Source organism: Cavia porcellus, unplaced genomic scaffold (assembly GCF_034190915.1).
Source record: "Cavia porcellus strain 051 isolate PalLab524CR breed Dunkin Hartley unplaced genomic scaffold, mCavPor4.1 scaffold_9, whole genome shotgun sequence".
Taxonomy (NCBI): domain Eukaryota; kingdom Metazoa; phylum Chordata; class Mammalia; order Rodentia; family Caviidae; genus Cavia; species Cavia porcellus.
In genome coordinates this window covers 11,371,850-11,393,531 of record NW_026947492.1, presented here as the reverse complement: position 1 = coordinate 11,393,531, position 21,682 = coordinate 11,371,850, and the positions used below count along the sequence as shown (strand labels likewise).

The window sequence follows — 21,682 nt, the reverse complement described above, 5'->3', positions numbered from 1 at the left end:
GCCCCATCAAGCAAGAATTCAAGTCAGCTACGATAAAAGAAACTTTATTTAAAAATATTTTTTTTTTACAGACATGGGTGCTTGAAAAAGCTCTTTAGTTAACTGTATATGGAAATGAAAAAATTAATAAATAACATTAGTATAACAGATCTCTAACATTAATACATTGGCAAAACAAAATGGACTTGAAAATGAATCTTAAAGCTCTGCTATTCTCCGTAAGAATATTTACCTTCTGTTTTTCTTATTCTTTACAGGTGAGAATGATTAAATACTGCTAATATAAATTTTTAAATTAATGACACAGTTTTTAAAATAGTCCATGAAAAATCTCATCTAAGTGTATTTTGTTTTCTTCTTAACACTGATATACAAATTGGGATTCATCATTCTGGAGAAAACACCCAAGTTCTCCCCAGCCCCACCCAGGCCAAGAATTTCAAAATCTTGAATAAGAAGGGCCATAAAGAGAACTGTTTCTATCTTCCAATTATTAGTTAAAGGCAGGGAAGAACTGAAGGATGAGAGATAAGCAAAATGTCACTGCATGAAAACGTTTTTTTCCCTGAACCCTATTACAGCCACCACACCTCCGGGCCTCTGGTGTGTTCCTTGTGGCCTCTGCCCCGGGAAAATGAGACGCTGTAGGGGACGTAGCTGTTTAATGCTTTAAGTCTGAAGCCTTCAACTGAAAGGAGAGCAACTCTTGAGAGACAGGCCTGTGGCGGCTCAGAATCCAGCAAAAGCAACGAGGCTGATCAGACTTCCTGGCCTTCCGGGCAGACCACGCTGGGCGGCGTTGGCACACCCGGAAATTGTCCCACAGGGGGCAAAATATCCAATCTGATAGTTAAGCTGCTGAATGAATCAACCAGATGACGCCAGGGTATAGGGGAAAGGGACCACAGACACACTGCACCCCTGTGCCACCTCCCATCTACAGAAGGACTGCCTGTCCCCAAGATTCTAGGGTTAGGATACTAAAGCGGAGAAGCTCAGACTCTGGTGTTTCCATATTAAGTCCTAAAATGCAGCCTGGGATACAGTGCTGCCTTAGAAAGGCACAAAACATTTGGCTTTTTTTTTTTTCAGTGTGCTAAAAATTGTTTTGTTTTGAATAAAGAAAAAAAGATATATAAGGTTAAAAGCGCCAAGTCACCACAGCCGAAAGGCAGACAGAGGAGGTGCCTCACAGCTGCCAGGCCCTACCCCATTTCAGCAGGAACTGAGGCTTTTCATTCAAGGCCAAGACACTCGAATAGTGCCAAGCAGGGCAGGTCAGGAGGCATCCGCTCTCCCTGGCACTGTGCAGGCTCCCTCATCGCAGCACAAGAAGGGCAGAGAGGAGCGCGTGCTCTGCAGATGCCTCAGCAGACCTGAGCCTCTTCTGTTTCAAGACAGCCATCCTGGCACAGCTACCCTCATCTACCCTAAGGTCAGAGGGAGGAAGGGAGGAAGAAAGCAAAGCACAGGCCCAGCACACACCGCCTCGGGGCCTGCACAGGGGCCCGCACAGGGAAGCGGCCCCAAGCCCAGGAGCTGCCCGGCTGCGCCTGGGCCTCTCTGCTTCCTGGGTGGAGGCAGGCATGGGCCAGGCGATGCGGGGACCACCTCTCATTCATTGCTGGGACTGAATCAGGAATACAGGATCAGGTGATGAGAACTTTGTGGATGTTTTAGCTGCCAGGTCAGTAGATTTAAGGTTGGCTTTCTGCCTTAGCTCTGTACAAACAAAGGGAGTGGTGAGCCACATTTTTTTCACGCACTATACTAGGGAAAGTGCAGCAAGATCTCCAAACAGCTGCTATTCTGTTAGTCAACAGCTGGCCCCTCCACAGTGCAGCTTCTATGCAACCTGCAGCATGTGCAGAGCTCGTGCTCCCTCTCCTGTTTCCCCATCGTACTCTTGCGCTACTTTCTGGAACCAAGAAACACTGGCAATTGCCCCCTGTGGACAGCGCAGATTTTCTGGGACACTGTGAAGGCACAAGGCATTACTGTCCCTCTGCTCCTTCACTCAGGAGCCTGAACTACACCATCAAGTGGGAAGTTTGATGCCATGCCCTTCCTATGTACCTCAATGTGTATTTCTGGATGTTTAGGTTACTTGTTTATCAAATGACTCTAGTGGTTTAAAAAAAGTTTTAAACAAGGCAGTACAAAATGCCTCACAACTCAGCACTGGCCCTAGGACAGGATAAGTAGGATCCAAAGATCCAGGCAAGCAGCAGCATAGCTTTAAAAAAATTTTTAAAAAGCTTTAACACAGGGTCAAGGAAGAATACAGGCAGCCTGTCTAAAAATGCGTAGGGGTGGGGTTTTAAAAAAAACCATAGCCAGGGGCCGAGGATTTAGCTCAGTGGCATAAGCACCTGCCTTGCAAGCTCAAGGTCATGAGTTCCATCCCTAGCACCAAAAAAATCCAAACCCGAACCCAAACTAAAAACCGTAAGTGGGCATGGTGGCTCACACTTGTAATCCCATTACTCAGGAGGCTGAGGCAGGGGGATCAATGCAAGTTCGAGGCCAGCCTGGGCTACAAAGTGAGCTCAAGGCCAGCCTGAACTGCATAGCGAGACCCTGTCTCAAAAAGACCAAAAAAAGAAAAAAAAAAAAACCACCCAAAAGAACACCAGATGTGTAGTAATGCTGGGTGTGGTGGTGTGCATCTGCAGTCCAGGCTAATCGGGACACTGAGGTGGGAAGATGTGCGGTAAAAGCTCCGTTCCACGTCACACTCTAGTTTACATCCTGGCAACTGCCCCTACTCTCACCTATTCTTATGGCTGTGAGCAGTCCCCGAGGTGCTTTGGGCACGCGGCTCAAGGACACTGCTGCAGAGCTCCGCTGCCCAGGAGAAAGGGGGTAACGAGGGCTGCAGGAGACAGATACTCAGCACCAAAACCTAAAGAGAGTGCAGAAGCCCAGAGTAGTGGTCACAGTGGGAATCTGTGATCTTCTCTCTAAAAGAAAGAAGGCTAAAAACCTGAGGCTAAATGGAGACTAAGAAATGTCACCTGGGACAAGACTCAAGAAGGAGAAAACTCCTGGAAGCCAAGGCTAATTGGGGGAGGGAGGGATCAAAGGCAGTGACCAGGCAATATTAAACCTAAGGATTTCCTTGATAACTCAGCATGTTCTCAAGCCTGCCTTTCCATCCTCAAAACGACAGGACAGCAGTAGCTCTTCTCCTAGGGCCCAAGTCTTCCCAGAGGCTCTAGGGAGTCCACAGCCTGCTCCTCAGAAGTTCCCAACTCCCAGCTAAAGGACTGTGCTGGTGCTCCCTGGTCTGCCACCACGCCTTGCCCTCGCTGAAAGCCAAGTGGCCTGGAAGGACGCTGATCAATGTGTGAGCTAAACGTATTCATTCTTAAAAATATGAACTGGGACTCTGTGTCATGATTCCTGCAGCTGAAGGCTGTATGAACTTGACCGCTGGGGTGTCTACGTGGGGACCACGCATGCAAACAAACTACAGCAGGAGGAAAGACTTAAGTGCAAAGGGTTACAGTCTCAGCACCATGCAAAGGAATCAACTGGGCTTTCTACCCTGGGTATGACAGACCCTGTGTCCTTAAAATGACCCCCTCCTTTGTGCAGCTTGATCCCTAACTAGGAAAGTTAAAAATAAAATCTTAAGGGGAAAAAATCTGGCTACTGAAGAAAGAGGAACTACAAACAAATGATTCAAGAAATGCAGAAAAAATAGCTGAAAGCTGAGTCCATCTAAAGACACTAGATTGCTGACCAAGCAAAAGATACTTAAAGTTGTAAGAAGACAGACAATCCAAGAGTCCACCAGGGGGATATGGGAGCAGATGCCAGCGCCAGAACCAGGCTGAGAGTGCCCCCTAAGGGCAGACTCAGGCCTTCCCAAGAACCATGGCTCACTTCCTACTGAGGACAAAGAAAAGCAAAAGAACAGCAACTATGTGTGAAAAGGGCCCTCGGAGGTGGACAGGAGGGAGAGGTTATTGTGAACACAGAAATGGTGTGAGAGCCAGGCATGGTGGTGCATGCCTGTCATCTGCCTTTGGGAGGCAGAGGCTGGAAGACCCCACGAGCTCAAGGCCAGCCTGAACTATACAGCGAGACCTTGCCTCAAAACACCAAAAAGAAATGGTGTTAGATCTGCATCCTGGTCTGGAACTTACCCCATCCAATCCCGCCTTTTCCTCCTTCTATCTATTATAGTGCTAGCTCTAATAATTTTCTGCAGTCAAAAAAATCTCAAAAATCGGCCAAGCGTGGTGGCTCATGCCTGTAATCCCAGCACTTGGGAAGCTGAGGTGGGAGGATCATTGCAATTTCGAGAGCTACAAAGTGAGCTCAAGGCCAGCCTGAACTGCAGAGCGAGACCCTGTCTCAAAAAAGACAAAAAAACCCCCCAAAAAACCACACTCAAAAATCATGCTCAGGCTGGATCTGATTCCACCATTAGCCTTGCTCCACGCATTAAATGGCTATGTGCATTCCCAAGGAAAGAGAGCCAAATGCCTGGCATGGGGGCCTCTGCCTGTAATTCCAGCACTCTACGGGCTGGATGTAGGAGGATCACAAGTTTGAGCCCAGCCTGGTGAATGTAGCAAGACTCTGCGTCAAATGCAAAAGGCTGGAGATAGTAGGTCAGTGGGAAGGCCCTGGGTTCAATGACCAGTACTGCAGCTTCAGGGGTGTAGGGGTGTGGGGGTGCAGGGTGCATGGGGTAGGATGCTAGCACAGACTGAGATCACAGTAGTAACATAATTAATGCATTATGCAGAGGTAAAAGTATCTCCAACTGGGTTTCAAAGCTTTAAGGTCTAGGAGGAGAATGATGTGTAGACAGGAAACCCTGGCATCTTTGAGCTCCCTGCTCTGGGACGAAAGGCCAGAGGGTGAAAAAGAAAAACCTTTCTAAGAGTGTCAGGAACACAAGCAGACGAATAAAAAGATCAAAGAAGGCACTATTGAAAAGAGTACTTGGAGAGATACTAGATTGAAAAGCAGACCACTTTGCTTAAACATTTAATGCCCAACTGTGTTAACTCTGAGCCTAAATATCTTTCAATCCACTCATCAGACCTATAGAAATATGTAACAAAGGTGAGGTGGTGTCAGGGCCAGGATACAGCTCAGCAATATAAGCGCCAGCTTGGCAAGTGCAAGGTACTGAGTTCAATTCTCAGTGACCAGCCAAGTGGGTATCAATGAAACTTAAGACCAAGGAATCTCCTAGACATTATCAAAGCTGTAGAAGACAACAGGGTTAGTCAGGGCATGGTGGCACACACATGCCTTCTCAGCACTTGTGAAGACTGAGGCAGGAGGGTTTCTACCAGCTTAAGGCCAGCCTGAATGATACAAGATTTTGTCTCAAAAAAAAAAAAAAAAAAAAAAAAGGAGGAGGACAATGATGACAGCAGCAGGGCTTAATGGAAGAGTCTTGGAGCAATTTTTAGCAAGACAGGTCTATGACAGCAAGTCATATCGAAATGCTACATATAAACTGTACGCCTTACTGGGAAGAAGTTACGTGCCACACAGTTCCAGTGCAGTCCCTGTGGTAGCACGGAGGACACACTGGCACACAGTACTCAAAACACCTGCTAAATGAAGAACCATCGAACTGCTGTGGCTGGGCCAACTGTCAGAATATGCTGCTCAGCAGATAGTGGTCATTCGTGGTTAAGAAAGCCAACAAGCAAGACGGGGAGTTTGGAAAGGTCAATAAGCTTTTGACTTTCATGATGTGAGGTAGGAGAACATTCTGCACTAATACACTGCTGAACAATTAGCACAAACGTCTAGATATTGTTAACTGTACCTTAAAGGGAATAGATAGCTGGTCCTTAGTTTGCAAGCAAGTTGTGTTATAAAAACTGATTTGAAAGTCTGCTGTTTCCACCATAAAATATTCTACTTCCCTACACAGGAAATAAATATTTTAAGAGTGAAGAACAACAAATCTTTCCCAACCCCAATATTTTGGAGGGGAATTTGAGACAGGGCCTGCTGTACAGTACAGACTGGCCTTGAATTCGCTTATGCAGTCTAGGTTGGTCTCAAACTCAAGATGATTCTTCTGCCTCACCCTCCTGAGTGCTAGAATGATGCCACCATGCCCAGCTCCCCAATGTTTCAGTTCAAAGTAAATGCTGAATGCTGTGAACAGTACTGCCCGGCATCTTGAGACCTGGTGGTGAGGCTGCTGAGAAGAGAAGAGACCACCGGAGAACAGCAGGCTGTGGGGGCGGGGCTGGGGAAAGAGGGCTGGCGGGAGCCAAGGGCTGACCCCGGCGAGAGACCACCACTGTATTTACATAAGTACTAGCACATACATGCTGAGATGACGGGCTACCCAATCCACCGCTTAGCTAAGGGGAGGCACAGTCTAGACCCCACAGGTTTTCCACTCTGAGGACTTCGGATTTAGCAGGAGTGTGGAAGGGCAGCTGCGCAAGTACAGTTTTGCAAGCTGCACGACAGCCAGCTCGCAACGAGGCAGCTTATGTAAAGCAACACACAAAAAACACAGAGGGCCAAGGATTTAGCTCATAGCAAAGCACCTGCCTGGCAAGTGCAAGTCCTAGTTTGATTCTCGGTACCAAAACAGAAAATAGGAAATTGAGGCCAGCCAGGGATTTAGCTCAGCCAAACAAGTGCCTGCTTCGCAAGCGTGAGGTCATGGGTTTGATCCCTGGTACCAAAAAACAAACAAACAAAAAACCCACAGAAAACAAAAAATTGGGTTAATACAACAGCCTAATGAATCTTTAAAAACAGAAAAATTAAAGTGGTTTTCTTGAACATATCAACCATTTCTAATGGGGAGGGAGAAAAAGGACTGGGCTCGCTAAAAATGGCAAACTCAAAGCCTACTGAATGGCAATTTAAGTTAACTTCAGAGCAAGAGCCAGAGTATTCAAAATTGGAGTGTAAGTCCAGCACAGCACCACACACCTGTAACCCCATCAGCTCAGCATTCTGAGAGGCTGAGGCAGGGTAACAGCAAGTTCAAGCCAGCCTGCACAACTCAGTAAGACCCTATCTCAGAATTTAAAGAAAGGCTAGGAATGTGGCTCAATGCAAAGGCCCTGGGCCCAATCCCTCGAGATGTCCCCCACCCCCTCTTGTACTAATTCCCCCCCAGTCAGAATACAAATGAAAGATGAATAATAGATGCTTCAAAGAAAAGTAGAATGAAATTTACATTTTGAGTCCATCCTCTAAACAGGAATTGTGTGACAACCTTCTTAAGGTTGTCAATTTCCAGCTGAGACCCTGGCATTTTCTCTGAGCACCTGAGGCACGAGCATGACACAATGGTCCAAAGCCTTTGACACCTGCAGATTTTCATCTACCCAATCACTGCCCAAGCTCACCAGTGTGCACAGGCTTGACACAGACGCCTGGACCATCAGTTTCAGGGTGGATTGAAGAGCCACACAGTTGCTCAGCAGAGAAAGGAAAAAACTTCAGCTTGGCCAGGACAGACAATAATCTCATGCAGGGTGGGGATGCACTGGACAGGCAGAAGAGATGCAGCCAGAGCTTTTTTTCTTAACAGATCTTCAAATTAAGAGAAATATCTAGAGAGAAAAATCTGATCATCTGGATAGTCCTGGAAACTGCTGGCATTTTCCCTTTCCTAGTTCTTAGTTTAGGCCTTCAGTATTTAAGCAAAATGTAAAACTAAACACTACCTGCTTTTAGAATGGGGACGTTAGCCCACAGCTGCTTACTTGCCGCCCCCTTCCCCGCCTCCCTCCATCCCAGTGCAGGAACTGCGCCCACGGGGGCTCCGCTGTTTCCTCCCCTGTGGGGGAGACAGGAGATGACCCTAGCAACCACAGCAAGCCTCATCAAGCCCTGCACGGTCTGTTTTAGGAATATACATAGCTTGAGCCAAGAGGATAAAACACCAAGATTGTGGAGCAGATGGACACCCTGAGAAGACTCAGAGCAGGACAAGAAAGCTGGCTTTAGCAGGGTCATTCTCGTCTGGACTGATCCTGAGGAAGGTAACTTTGCAGACAGCAGGCTGGCTTCTGACAAGGGGAAGGAGTGCACGCTGCTCAGTCGCTGGGCAGCATCCACAGCACAGAGGGTCTCCCGGCTGGACTTGCAAGGTCACAAACTGCCAGCCTTTTCCCATGTTATCTTTGATTAGAGTAATTTATTTCAGAGAGTAAACACAGTGTACATGGCACATAAAGGGAATAAAAAAGGCAAGAAATGGAGGAAAGCAACATTTCATTCCCAAAGCCCTAGGCACGAGAGAAAACCAAGTCACCAATACAGGAAAGGTGCGAATGATCCACAAAATGCTGCCCTACCACAAGGACAAACAAAGTCATTTCTGAAGAAAAGCTAATCTGGCTCATGTTCAAAAAGATACCCATGTAAGCTGTAACTGATTAACTGGAAAGAAAAACTAAACAGATAAATCCTATCTACTTTGTGCATCTAAATAGCCTATAAGTGAAATTTCCTAGAAGTTTCATGGTGTTTGGGCCAGAAAGTCATCCTGGAAACATGTTCGTCCCCTACTGTGAAGTAGAAAGACTCATGACCTATACCAGATCACACGCCTGGCATCAAGGCAACGGACTCCCACAGAGTAATTACTGGGGAGGACATGGAATGTATCTGAAGGCCTCTATCTCACATCAGTCATCATGTAATTAGGATAATTCAAATCTTATTTCAGCAAATCCAATGTTCCTACCACACTGCTTTGGAGTGCCCCGTGTTAACTGCTAGCATTAGACATGACTACAGTGACACAGCCACAGTGCTTTCTCTCTTACCTACCTCGGCCAAACAAACCAATACTGTCACACAACACAGAACGCCCCCTAAGGGCGTGGCCTCAGGAAGGCTAGCCACTGTAGGCCCACTGCCAATGACAGAACACTGAGGGTGGGCTGAGAGGTAAAGGACAGGAAAGTGTTCTTAAAAATGCACGACGTTTTAGCTATGCACATGCTGACCTAAGCCAACGGGGAGTGCTGAAGGTGTGGTACACACAGGAGCCGGGTGGAATACCACAGCAGCCGAAGTCTTCCCAAAGATTCCTTCCTGAACCTCTTGTACTAATTCCCCACTTGAGATTAACCCAGCAGAATAATCTTATCATCACAGGACACACAACCACAGACAGACAGACAGACATGAACATATCCTCCACCAAGGAAAGTCTTACGTCCTCAATTAGGGTTTACAGCACAATACTTATTCTACTGCTTTCTGGACTGTTCCTCAGGAAGGTTACCACGTAATAAAAATCCACACTTTCTCCAAGTAGGGACTGAAGGACACCTCCAAGAACAATACAATAATAAAACACATTAGCTGCTCCATTTTCATTCCACTGCTTTGAAATCTTGGGACCATGGTATGATACTCACAGAGAGGGCAGGACCTCACTGTGAAGTCCCCAAAAGAGCTTCTGCCCTCCTAGATGCTCCTCAAGAGCCCAGCTCTTGGATGCTCGCAGCTGTGATAGGGAGGGATGTGCTAGGTGGCCACATGAGCAGGGGATGAAATAGTAACGAATTCTCGGAGGATGTTTTTGGCCATTTCAATGTTGTTGTGGGCGATGACCAAAGCTTTCTGAATGTCCTGGTAGGAGTAGCCCTGGCTCATGAGGTTTTCAATCTCACTGGAGAGCTGAGGCGTTGGGGTGGCAGCGGGGGTGGCCACGGCAACACCACCGCCTTGCTGACAGCTACCTGCTTTCCGTTCAGAGTTGATTCTCCGAGGAAATGGTTTTGGGGGCCGCTCGGGAACTTGAGAACCCTCAGTAAAATCTGGAAGAAATAGCAAAGAAAATATTCAGGTAAATCTTCAATTAGTGGCAATACTATAAAGTAGTAACAATGTGTTAATATCAACTCATGACTGACTTGTCAATTGAAGGCCTGTACTTTTCTGTCGCAAAATGGGTTTTAGAGGTTCAAGGGCTCTTGGATTTAGCTTCCTCCTTATCACAACAGCAGCCGCATTCTAAATATACCACAGACCTGTTCTATTTACAGCCACTGTTGCTATGATAAACATGTAATATCTGCATCATTTTTTAAACTGAGTGACAAATTGTCTTTCCTTTTTTTGGGGGGGGGGGGAATACAGGGAATCAAACTCATGACCTTGTATTTGCCAAGCAGGAGCTGACGCCACTGAATTATATTCCCGGCCCCCTCTGCATGACAAATTCTCATACATATAATCATCAGATTTTTTTTTTTTAAATCTGAGAGAATCAGAAAATACTAAATTCCTTTTTCTACAAATTAGGAGCAGAAAAAAGCTTAAGCACCAACACAGAATGGGTGGAGATCACTGCCTGCAGTCCTACCAGGCAGCCACAGGTGCAAGAAGGGCAGACCCTGGCAGTCCAGACCCAATGTAGGCTGGCTCCAGCCTCTCCACATGCATTTCAGGACAGTCTGCCTGCTCTCCACTGGAACAGGGTCCAGAAGACAAGAGTGTAAAGTCTGAGCATCAACTTAATTTAGCTGTGTCTTCTTAAGGCATAGTTGGGGGGGAAAAAAAAAAATCACAAAACCCTATCTTCCCAGCATTTCTAAGTCTGAAGAGTTTAAACACAGTCTGATTTCATAATCTGGAACGCAGGAGTAGGTTTCTCCCCATTTAGACATGGTTAGTCCACCCCACCCCCTACCAACTTGTGCCACTTGTGTCACCTCCCAGTATGCATCAGGATCCAACCCAACACAGCCTCTAGGCTCACTTGTTGAGGGTTCAGCATCCAGAGACAACCAGCCTAAGGAAGAGCTCGCATTGGAGATGTCCGAGAGAGTCCGGCGGGCTAGGACAGCTGGTACCGGTGGCTTAGGGACATCATAGCCATCATCGTCATTTTCTGATTCCTCAGGGCCAGTGCTTGTGTGGGCTGCAGCCAAAATGCCTTCACCTGGAGAAGCGGTGGCATTATGGTCTCCTGACACACCTCATCTTTAACAGCCCCCGCCGTCCAGGGCACCCATTCATTCACGCCTGCATACAACCACCTTCTCCAGTCTACAGTTACTCAGTGCCTACTAGATGCCAAACATCATGTGAGGCCTTGTGGGTAGAAATAAAAAGAAACAGAAAATAGCATCTGTGCAGACTTGTAGCTCTGCTGTGGAATGTGTCAAAGGTTACTGTTGCTAAAGTTAACAGCCACCTCTCCAGGGCAAGGATTCAAGTGCCTTTTTTTTTTTTTTTGGTCTTTTTCCTTTTTGTCGGTACCAGGGATCGAACTCAGGACTGCCTGCTTGCAAGGCAGGCGCTTATGCCGCTGAGCTAAATCCCCAGCCCCTCAAGTGCCTTTTGATAGCACTTCTATCTGTTTCACCTCTGATCAGCCACGGCGCCCTGTGTGGCGCCCTGTGTGTGCCGGCTCCCTGAACTTTCAACTCAGGAAGTTTGTCATCATGGGAATTAAGTATGCGCCACCCACACACACAAGAATTTCATCAATGCAATGGGAATGAAAGAGGGCTGCCAGAACTGCACGTCCAGGCCACGGAACACAAAAGTCTCCAGGCCTGAGGATAAAAAAGCACAAAAGGAACAAGCTGTAGAAAACGGAAATAAAGTGGGCAAGGGTCACCCTGCCCATGAATCAAAGGTATTTTATCAAACATTACTGACAACAACTCTCTCCTTTGGTCAAACTATCTCAGTAGCCAAATGTCACAGGCTTATTCCTATGGCACATCAAGGATTTTTTAAGTAGCAGAGAGGGCTACTCACCAAAGGTGCTGCTCTCGGTGGCAGACGGCGCCTGGGACTGAATATTATACATTGCTTCGTATGTGCAGCTATCAGTCTGCTGGTCACAGTCACCCGCTCTGAACAGGAAGGAAAGCAGAACAATCTTCAGAAACAGAACGCTGTGACCTGCAAACTTACTAAGGCTTTGCTGTCACAGCTATGCTAGGTCCCAGTTCTCTCGGAACACAGGCCTCTCGGGCCGTTACCACCAAAAAATGATACAAGAGTGCCTCTTGTGACAATTTACAGATGTGTGTACTCTGACGGTCACTGTGACAGTGAGAAAACAGCAGAATTTCTTACAGCTACGAGAGACTTAAACATTAGGCACTAGACTTGACTTATTGCTTTTATTCTAGATAACCGCGTGTGCAAGCAGCAAGCCACGCAGGTGACGGCTGCACTTGCACAGGAAGGTGTGCGGTCCCAAGCAGGGCGGCTCTGAACCCACCGTGAACTCTGGGCTGTCTCTGAAGGCCGTTTCAAGTCTGGCTTTTGAAGCCCTGTCGGCCTAGAAGAGGGAGTCATGTATTCTGTGTCCTCCTCACTCTCACCCCGTTCTCCAGGCGGCAGTTTTGGCACTGGAAGAGGTCTGCAAGATGATGAATAAAAAAATCAATCCAGAAAACTTTCAAGTGTGAAACATGCAACTTCAAAACAGACACAACTCAAATTCAGCAGCGTAAAATACAAAACTGCTGGGAACTATTATGTATTTCTACTAACCAAGAAAGGTCATTAAGAGGCGCACCAGCTAAAATGCCACTTTCAGCTGACCAAAGGGGTGACAATATGCGTGACACGGCTGCCCTGGGGTCTGCACCTGACGCCAGCTGGTCCCAACCTCCACGTCAGTTTCACCGTGGGTCCCAATTCTAAAGCGGGTGCCCTGGGTTTCCTGTCGCTGGGTCTGAAGAAGCAATAGCAGGCAGCTTTCTGACAGCGCTCTAGGACTGTACCAAATCCCTGCCATTGCAAAACCTACCCATGGTTTCAAAAGTGCAGCACGTGTTGTCAAAACCTTGTCTCACACATCACCTTTTTAAAGTACACTTTTCCTCCTCAATATTTCTATAAGAAAAATCTAAAATAAAGAAAAAACAGTTTTCTGTGCAACAATTCTGGAACTAGAGCCCAGCATTCTGATTCTGCTGCCGGTTACCTTTTGTTTGTTTCGCAGTGCTGGGAACCAAACCCCAGGTGTGTGTTAGACAGGTGCTCTAAAAGCATACGGTGTTCTCAGCCCGTCCTCCACAAACCTGTGAACCAACCCCGCTCCCACCTGCCCCATGACAGGAAGTCTCACACCAGTGAACTGTAAAGGAAGCACGCAAATTGCTTTTTGGAGTGCAAATTTCTGAGTGTTTCTCCTCTCTATTTTTCTGCATGCTTGACATACTCTATTGAGGAGCAGCTCTTACATTTGCCTCTCTGTACTGACTTAATTTTTAGTCTTAAAAGTATAACAGCAATGCATGCTAGCTTTGAATCCCTAGGTACAAGCATCCCTCCCACCTTAGCCTCCAAGCAGGAAGGCCCAGCACCCAGCTTAGACATTATGGTCATCACTGAAAAATCGCTTATGTACAGGCAAATACCAATTTAAGATTCTGCAATGCATGCTGAAATTACGAGGTAGAGATGTACTAACTCACAGATGATTTGCTTTGAAATATGTCAAACAAGCAAGACAGACTGGTAAAATGAAGAACATATAGTGTGTGATACAAATGTTAACAAAACGCTAATAACTGAATCCAGAGAAGTACAGAGGTGTTCAACTTTATGTTTGTAATTTTCGTGAGGCAAAACAATTCAAATTAAGTGAAATCACCAATGTCAATAAAGCTGCAAGTCAATAAATGGGTACTTTCTTAAATAGCTGTAGAAATAAAAGGCTGCTTCAACTTTTTAGAGTGTTAACTCAAATTCCATTTCTAAGAATTTTTCCTAGGGAAATAATCAAGATACCAGCACTCAGGAGGCTGAAACAGGGGGAGTGCTGTGAGTTCAAGGCCAGCCTGGGCTACAAAGTGAATTCAAAGCCAGCCTGAACTATACGGTGAAACCTTGTCTTTAAAAGATACACACACACACACACACACACACACACACACACACACACAAAATCAAGAGTATTTACTATACTGCTATCTATAATACTGAAAAAGTAATAACCTAAAATATCAAACTACAGTTTGACCCCTAGTACCCTCCCCCAATCAAATTACAATTTCCTAGATAACTTTTTTTTTTCTTTTTGGTAACAGGAATTGAACTCACGACCTCGCACTTGCCAGGCAGGTACTTATGCCACTGAGCTAAATCCCTGGCTAGGTAACTTTTTTTTTTTTTTTTTGAGACAGGGTCTCAGTAGGTAGTTCAGGATAGCCTCCAAGTCAGCATACTCCTCCTGTCTCAGTTTCCCAAGTACTTGGATTACAGGTGTGCATACCACACCTAACTTGGAGTATCTTTGAAATGCTAAGAGAAACTAGCTCCATAATATAAGGCATCCAATAAAAACCTTTTTAAAAAATGTGAGGCAGGGGTGGTGTGGACTCATGTAATCCCAGCACTTGGAAGGCTAGGGCAGGAGGGTAGAAAGTTGGTGAGTTCAAGGCCAGCCTGGAATACAAAGCAAGACCCTATCTTGCTAGGCGTAGTGGGCTGTAATCCTAGCACTCAGGAGGCTGAGGCAGGAGGATTATCATGAATTCAAGTCCAGCTTGGGCCACACAGTGAAATCAAGGTCAGCCTGAACTACATAAGAGACCCTATCTCAAATATTCAACAAGTCAATCAATCAATCAATAATGATAAAGTACACTCTATCCAAGGATGCATACTGGAATTTCTAGGATACCTATTAAAGAACAGAAAGAGTGACCTGGTATAGTAGAAATACTTCAACCCAAAACCAGTATGAAAACAGGAAAAAAGGAACCTAGAAAACAATGGAAAAATGGTGAAAAGAGTAGGTCCAAATGGTTCAATTTCTTCAAGACAAAGAATGTCAAAATGGATTTATGAATCTCCCCCACGCATACACTGCTTATAAGAGATACCCCCTCAGGGCTGGGGATTTAGCTCAGCGGTATAAGCGCCTGCCTTGCAAGCAGGCAGTCGTGAGTTCGATCCCCGGTACCGATAAAAAGGAAAAAGACAAAAAAAAAAAAAAAAAAGGAAAGAAAAAAAGAGATACCCCTTCAGATTTCTATTGAGAACATATAAAGAACTTTAAAAAAAAAATCAGTCTTCCCAGATTTAAAGACCCAATCCCAAAATGGGCATCTGAGATGAATAGGCACTACTCAGATGAAGAAATACGAATAGCAAATAAATATGTGAAAAAATGTTCAATATCGCTGGTCATTCGAGAGATGCAAATTAAAACTACACTAAGAGTCTACCTCATCCTGGAAAGAATGGCCATCATTAAGAAATCAATAACAAATGCTGGAGGGGAAAAAGAAACCTTTTCCAGTGTTGGGGGGGAATGCAGACTGGTACAACTACTGTGGAAATCAGTGTGAAGATTTCTCAAAAAACTAGGACTAGAGGTTGCATTTAACCCACCTAATTCCCCTTCTGGGTATCTTCCCAAAAGAATTAGAAACATACCACAGCAATATGTGTGCACCCATGTTTATAGTAGCACCATGTCTATAGTATATAGATTATTACAATTTGTAATAATCAGATCTTGGGGGCTGGGGGCTGGGGACTTAGCTCAGCAGCATAAGCACCTGCCTTGCAAGCAGGTGGTCGTGAGTTCGATCCCCGGTACCGATAAAAATGAAAAAGACAAAAAAAAAAAAAAATCAGATCTTGGAAACAATCTAAATGCTCATCTACTAAGGAATGCATAAAAAAGATGTGGTATTTTATGCAATGGAGTACTACTCTGCCATAAAGAAGGATAAACAAAGACTTTTATAGCTAAACAAATGCAATTAAAACCATACTCATATAAAATCCAAGGAAGCAAGAAAAAAAAAAAAGAAAAAACCATACTCATAACTGAAATAAATCAGACACACATGTATAAACATCATATTGTCTCACTAGTGTGAGAAGCTGAAAGAAAAAAATATAAATAAATATATATTTATAAATAAATAAATATATATATTTTGTATATATATATATAAAATAGTTGAGATAGTTATACTACTGATTTCTGTGAGTTCACTGAACAGGTAGATGTGTGCTGGTATTGTTTGCACAACTGAATACAGGTATTTTGTGCACTGGGTGACTGATTTGGAGATAACAATGCACAATGTATGTATCATCACTGTCTCCTGATTGTTTCAAAATTTTGTTTTATGCTGTTTTTTTTTTCCTCTTTAAAATAAAATGGATTTGAAAAAAACTTTTTTAAACTTAAAAAAGAAATACATTTTCAATATAAGGATGGAAAAAGGTTGAAAGCAGCCATTTTGATATAAGACAAAGCATACAACATAAGCAAGAAATAGAACTACAGCATACATTTCTTGGTAATATAAAAGCTTATAATTTACTACCAATAATTTTAAATTTCTATTCTCTTAACTATAGAGGATAAACATACATAGCAGAAAAATCAAGAGTATTTACTATAGTGCTATCTATAATACTGAAAAAGTAATAACCTAAAATATCAAATTAAATTAAAGAATTAAAAAGGACAAGAAGGAAACTCATAGGAGAATTTGACAGTCCTCTCAGCTGTCTGACAGAACAGGTAGGTTTTTAAAAACCTGAGACATAAAGACAGAAACACAAATGACAAACCTGATGTCACAGACATGTTGGACACTATCCAGCAATTGCAGGACACGCTACTCTTTCTTTTAGAGACAAAGCTTTGCTATGTTGTACTAGCTGGCCTTGAGCTCACCAAGTGTGCAACCCAGGCTGGCCTCACGTTTGCGGTGATCTTCCTGTCTCAGCCTCCTCAGCACTGGGATGACAGGCATGTGTCACCATGCCTGGTCAGAACAGAGCCTTATGAGATGAACGTACCACATATTACTGGGTTTTACCGTAAACCTGGGAATAAAAATATGACCTTGCAGGTTATGGTGCTATAATCTGGGCAACTGAGGCAGGAAGACAGCAAGTTTGAGTCCAGCCTGGGCAATTTACTGACTCAGTGAGACCCTGTTTCAAATTTAAGGGGCGGGGTGAGCTCAGAATGCGGCTCAGTGCAAAGGCCCTAGGTTCAACCCCAAGTACAGAAAAACAACAGCAGACAAAAATGTTAGAATGAAGCCACAAAGCAGCTCCAGGATAACCAAAAACATCTTCAGACGTCTGAATTACGCACTTCATGAATAACTCATCTAAGAAATCATAAATGAAAAAGTATGTATTTTAAGTAAATGATCACGAAAATATGACGTGTAAATCTGTCAATGCAGCTAGTTATGTGATACAGACTAATCTTTGTGTACCCCTGAAAAACTATGTGGAAGCTCTAATGCCGTTTGGCTGTGTTTGGAGATGGAGCCACTCACAGGACTTATTAAATTAAGGCTGGATGAGGTCACAGGGTGACCTCCTGACAGGACAGATTGATGTCCTTGTCAGAAGCAAGCCTGAAGTGTGTTCACTCTTCCTCCTGCACACACGCACCAGAGGCAGCTCCGGGCGCGCCAGGAAGAGGCCCTCCAAGGACTGGCCCTGCTGCTGCCCGGCTCCAGACTTCCGGCCTCTACACTATGAAGAAATAAATTACACCCGGTGTGCAGTGTTCTGCTAGGGCAGGTGAAGTGGACCAACACCAGCCATCTAGGGATGCTAGAAAAATAGCAAATTAAAGAAAGCTGGAAAAATAAAATAAAGCAGATAGCAATTAACCAGAAAGCAAATACCCAAGTATGAATAAAAATCACAAAACTAAAATTGCTTTTTTGAAAAGATTAATAACTTGACAATTGCAACAAGAGTGATTTATGGAGCTTTTTCCTGTGAGTCAGCACCACTCACAGACTGTAGGGGAAGAAGACAAGAAGTCACCAAGAAGCAAGCCCTCCCTCCAAACGAGTGCCATGTGCAGGCCACTGTGGGGACAGCTAGATGCCAGCGCCTTCGGGCACGCGGACTGGGAAACAACAAGAACCAACCTCCTCAGCCCGCCCCTGCCATAAGCAACCGGCTGAGCAGAGGAACACCCGCTGTGATGCTAGCCAGTGAGGAAAAATACAACTTACTGCTCGTAGTGTTTGTGTTCCACTGACTTTGCAGGTCCAAGGCCAGTAGTCTGATCATCTATTCAGAGGACAGCAATACACACAGTGTGGCATCTATGGGGACTCTCCTTCTGAGGGTGGTAGCCACTGCTGACTTCCTATTATCTTGTTTTGAAGTCTTGTATCATTTTCATTATTTTGTTGGGTTGGGTTTTATTCTGTTTTATTTTGTTTTGTTTGATTTTATTATATCCAATGGCATGGACAGCTACTTCAAAGTTAACAAGATATATTACTGTAGCCATTTTGGATTTACTATTATCTTGGTTTGAATCCTTTACTGCATTCACTGTTTTGTTTTTATTGGTTCTATTCTGTTTTGTTTGATTTTTACTATGTCTGAAGGTATGGGCAGCTATTTTGAAGACAAGAGGCACGGTAACCACTGTTGATTCCATATTGAAGTCCTGTACCACTTACACTGGTTTGTTTTGATTGGCTTTCCTTTAATTTGCTTTGTTTTATTCTCTTTAAAATAATATTTTAAAAAAGTGATTTACATACATGTATACAGAAACAAGAATGGAAGGAGGGACTTCCACAAGGAACAAACACAGATCAACTTTTATTTTCTTCTTTATATTTTTCTGAGTTTCCTAAATTTTCTATAAATCAAGTACTTAAAAGTACCAACTTCAACAAATGAAATATAACTTTAGTAAACTTACCTGGCAGCCAGTGAATAAATGGCATTGGCAGATGAGGAAGGTTTGATTTTGGGGTGCTCGCACTCTGGACCTGCTAATGGACTATTACTCATATTCTGGAAAGTAAAGGAAGACATTGAAAAGAGCCTCTACCAAAGCTAAGCATCTCTTCTCAACACAGTCAAACCACAAGAACACTAACACTGACGCAGACCTTGCTATCACTGCAATCCCAAGAGCTATCGCATCTGACCAAAGCTCTGCTGCTTTCAGGCCTTGAAAAATTCTCAAACTTAATGTTAAGAAGGCAGAGATCTCGAAAGTACCAGGGAAATGCGCTTTTCTGTTTGTTTAAATACTGGAAAACTGTGAGTAAATTAGTTGTCTACACAAACACCATTTATAGTTTAAATAATCTATACCCAAACTCAAAATGGTCATTAACACCACCAAAAAATCACATTTAACCACTCTCACTACTTAGACTATCGCACTAATTATTATTATTTTTTTCTTTCTGGTACCAGGGATTGAACTCATGACCTCTCACTTGCCAGGCAGGCGCATATGCTGCTGAGCTAAATCCCCAGCTAATTAGACACTGGTGTTGCTTAAATGGAAACACCCACCTGAGTGCCACAACACTCAATTTCATCCTTCCTATTCCACTTTCTCCTCAGATGCCCAACTACCCACTTGTCAATTCTGTCAAAGGTTCATCTCAAATTCAAATGGTCACCATGTATGTATGGACCTCTCGTGGTCGTTTCCACCTCCTGCTTTTAAGTCTTTATCTGTTTGATGCTCTTCTAAAAGCTCCACCTGCAGGACAGCCCACTTCTGCTCAGAGAGAAGGCCTCTCCTTCTTACCACACGGCAGGAGCTACACTATATCCCTGTGCTATTTTTCAGACTGTCCTGAACTCAACCTCTTTCCCTCTACTTCAGATGAGCATGGTTCACTCTCTCTGCTTTACTTATACACTTATGGTCTTTACTTATACACCAGGGCTGGGGGTTTAGCTCAGCGGCACAAGCACCTGCCTAGCAAGCTTCAGGTCATGAGTTCAATCCCTGGTACCAAAAGAAAGAGTTGCACCCCATCTCTTCCTGTGCAGCCCACCCCAACTCCAGCTCTCCATAGGCCTCTAATGCTCCTTCGCCTCAGCACCTGTCACGTGAGCATATCATGTACTGTTTAACCCTTCGCCTCAGCACCTGTCACGTGAGCATATCATGTACTGTTCTCACATCAACCTCCTGTTAAGAATGTAAGCTTTGTGAAGCAAGAATTTTTGTTGTGTGCACAGAAAGAGAAATCCTCTCCCAACTGCAGGCTTTCCCCAATCTTTCTTCAATCTATTCTTGGCAATCTATCCTGCATATTATTATTGAATTTCTTCAATCCACCAACCAAAAACCTTCAAATTTTCACCATTTCCTCCCAAATAAATCCGTACTCATAGGGGTATAATTTAACATGACTGCTCCTTTCTATTCTTTTCCTCTGCTCTACCCATCATTCCATAATACACTTACACACACCGTCAACGCTGCTATGGTCTATCTTACTACATCTGGACTCTAACACTCCCATGAGTCAGCCACATAATAAGCTTTCTGTGATTATATTGTCTATAACAAAATCCCTTGTATCTAATTTTCAAAGAACTCTTTGATTCAGATGTCTTTTTCTCTTAGCACCCTCACAATTGCTCTAGCTGACTTCCTCCGTTCTCTAAAACATAAAGAGGTTTCTACTTACATTGTGTATGGCATTTACACAGGATGCCTACTGACATACAGCTGCCTCATCTGGCCTGTTAACATAGCTTTCCCCTGCAGTGTCTGGGAAGTCATCCTATGCAAGTGCTCTGCCACTGAGACACATCCTCAGACCAACCTACAGATTTCTTGAAGTTTGAAGGTTCTGTTACCTTATCTCTGAATTCCGTAAAAAACTTGGCCCATAAGATGTCATCCCCAAATATGCGTTAAAAGGCTCATTTCAAAATCAGAACTCACCAGGGAGGTATCCAGACTGAACGTGCTTCCAAGCCTAGCCATATCTGCTCTGCTCTCCATTTGAGAGGGCAACGAAAATGGAAGTGAGTGCCGGTTGGTTAATTCTCTGCCAGTCCAGGGGTCACTGGGGCTTGGAGTAGCTACTGGTACTTTGGGGATTGGCCGGGGCAACCATGAGTCCCCAAGACGGCTAGAGGGTACAGGGGGCAGTTTGTCCCTGCCTGGACAATCGCCTGGTGTACAGGGGAGGGGGCGTCTCTGAGGTCGCGTTTCTGCTCCAGCTGCATACGGTCGCTCTGGAGGCGGGGGTGGTGGAAGATCTCGAAGTGTAGGCGGGATTGGCAAGGGCTTGTCCTTATGGAGGGATGCAGAGGCAGCCTGTGAAAGCAATACGAAGTCATCTATCAAAACCCTCTAATGCACAAAAGACACAAAACTAAACAAACGGACAATGCTGTACCTTGGGGGCAGTTCCTAGACCAGAAGCACTTGGAGGAACAGACACCCGCTGCTGCAGAAGGTCCAGCCGTGGTGGCACTGGGGGGAGGGAAGCTTGTGGGGCCACTGAAAACGGAGAAGGGGGCCGTTCCACCTGGCACCAATGACATTTAACAGGTTACTCTTGTTAGGAAACTGGCATCTTCCAGATCCTTTTAAGGCTGGACACAGCAAATACTACGCAAAATCTGAATAAAATGTTGGACGGCAACTCGGAGGTACACAAATCTCTAAAATCTCAGAAACTTCCAGAATCTTAAAACTATTTTTATGCCACCATAAGAGGGCAGTCTCAATCCCAGAAATACCAAGTTGTAAGCAGATACATCCAGAAAGGCAAGACTACAAAAAGCTTCCCAGGCTGAGGCAAGAGGATTGTTCCAAGTTTGAGACCAGCCTGAGCTACAAAGTGAGCTAAAGGCCAATCTAAAGTGTGTTAGTGAGACTCCGTCTCAAAACAAAACAAAAGTTCTTAGCTTACTACTATTAAAAAGAAAGAAA

General features: G+C 44.5%; 1 protein-coding gene across 3 annotated transcripts in view; it reads right to left on the bottom strand.

Annotated features, from left to right (window-relative positions):
- Positions 1-28: 28 nt before the first annotated feature.
- Cbl (Cbl proto-oncogene) overlaps positions 29-21,682 on the bottom strand; it is a 99,042-nt gene continuing 77,388 nt past the window's right edge. For all 3 annotated transcript variants that reach the window (XM_063255915.1, XM_063255914.1, XM_063255916.1), the window contains 7 exons: positions 21,144-21,275; positions 20,684-21,061; positions 18,680-18,774; positions 12,221-12,361; positions 11,749-11,846; positions 10,739-10,921; positions 29-9,794 (listed from right to left, as the gene is read on the bottom strand). In XM_063255915.1, the coding sequence (XP_063111985.1) occupies positions 9,502-9,794; positions 10,739-10,921; positions 11,749-11,846; positions 12,221-12,361; positions 18,680-18,774; positions 20,684-21,061; positions 21,144-21,275 (1,320 nt within the window). In that variant the 3' untranslated portion in view covers positions 29-9,501. The remainder of the gene's footprint in view (positions 9,795-10,738; positions 10,922-11,748; positions 11,847-12,220; positions 12,362-18,679; positions 18,775-20,683; positions 21,062-21,143; positions 21,276-21,682) is intronic.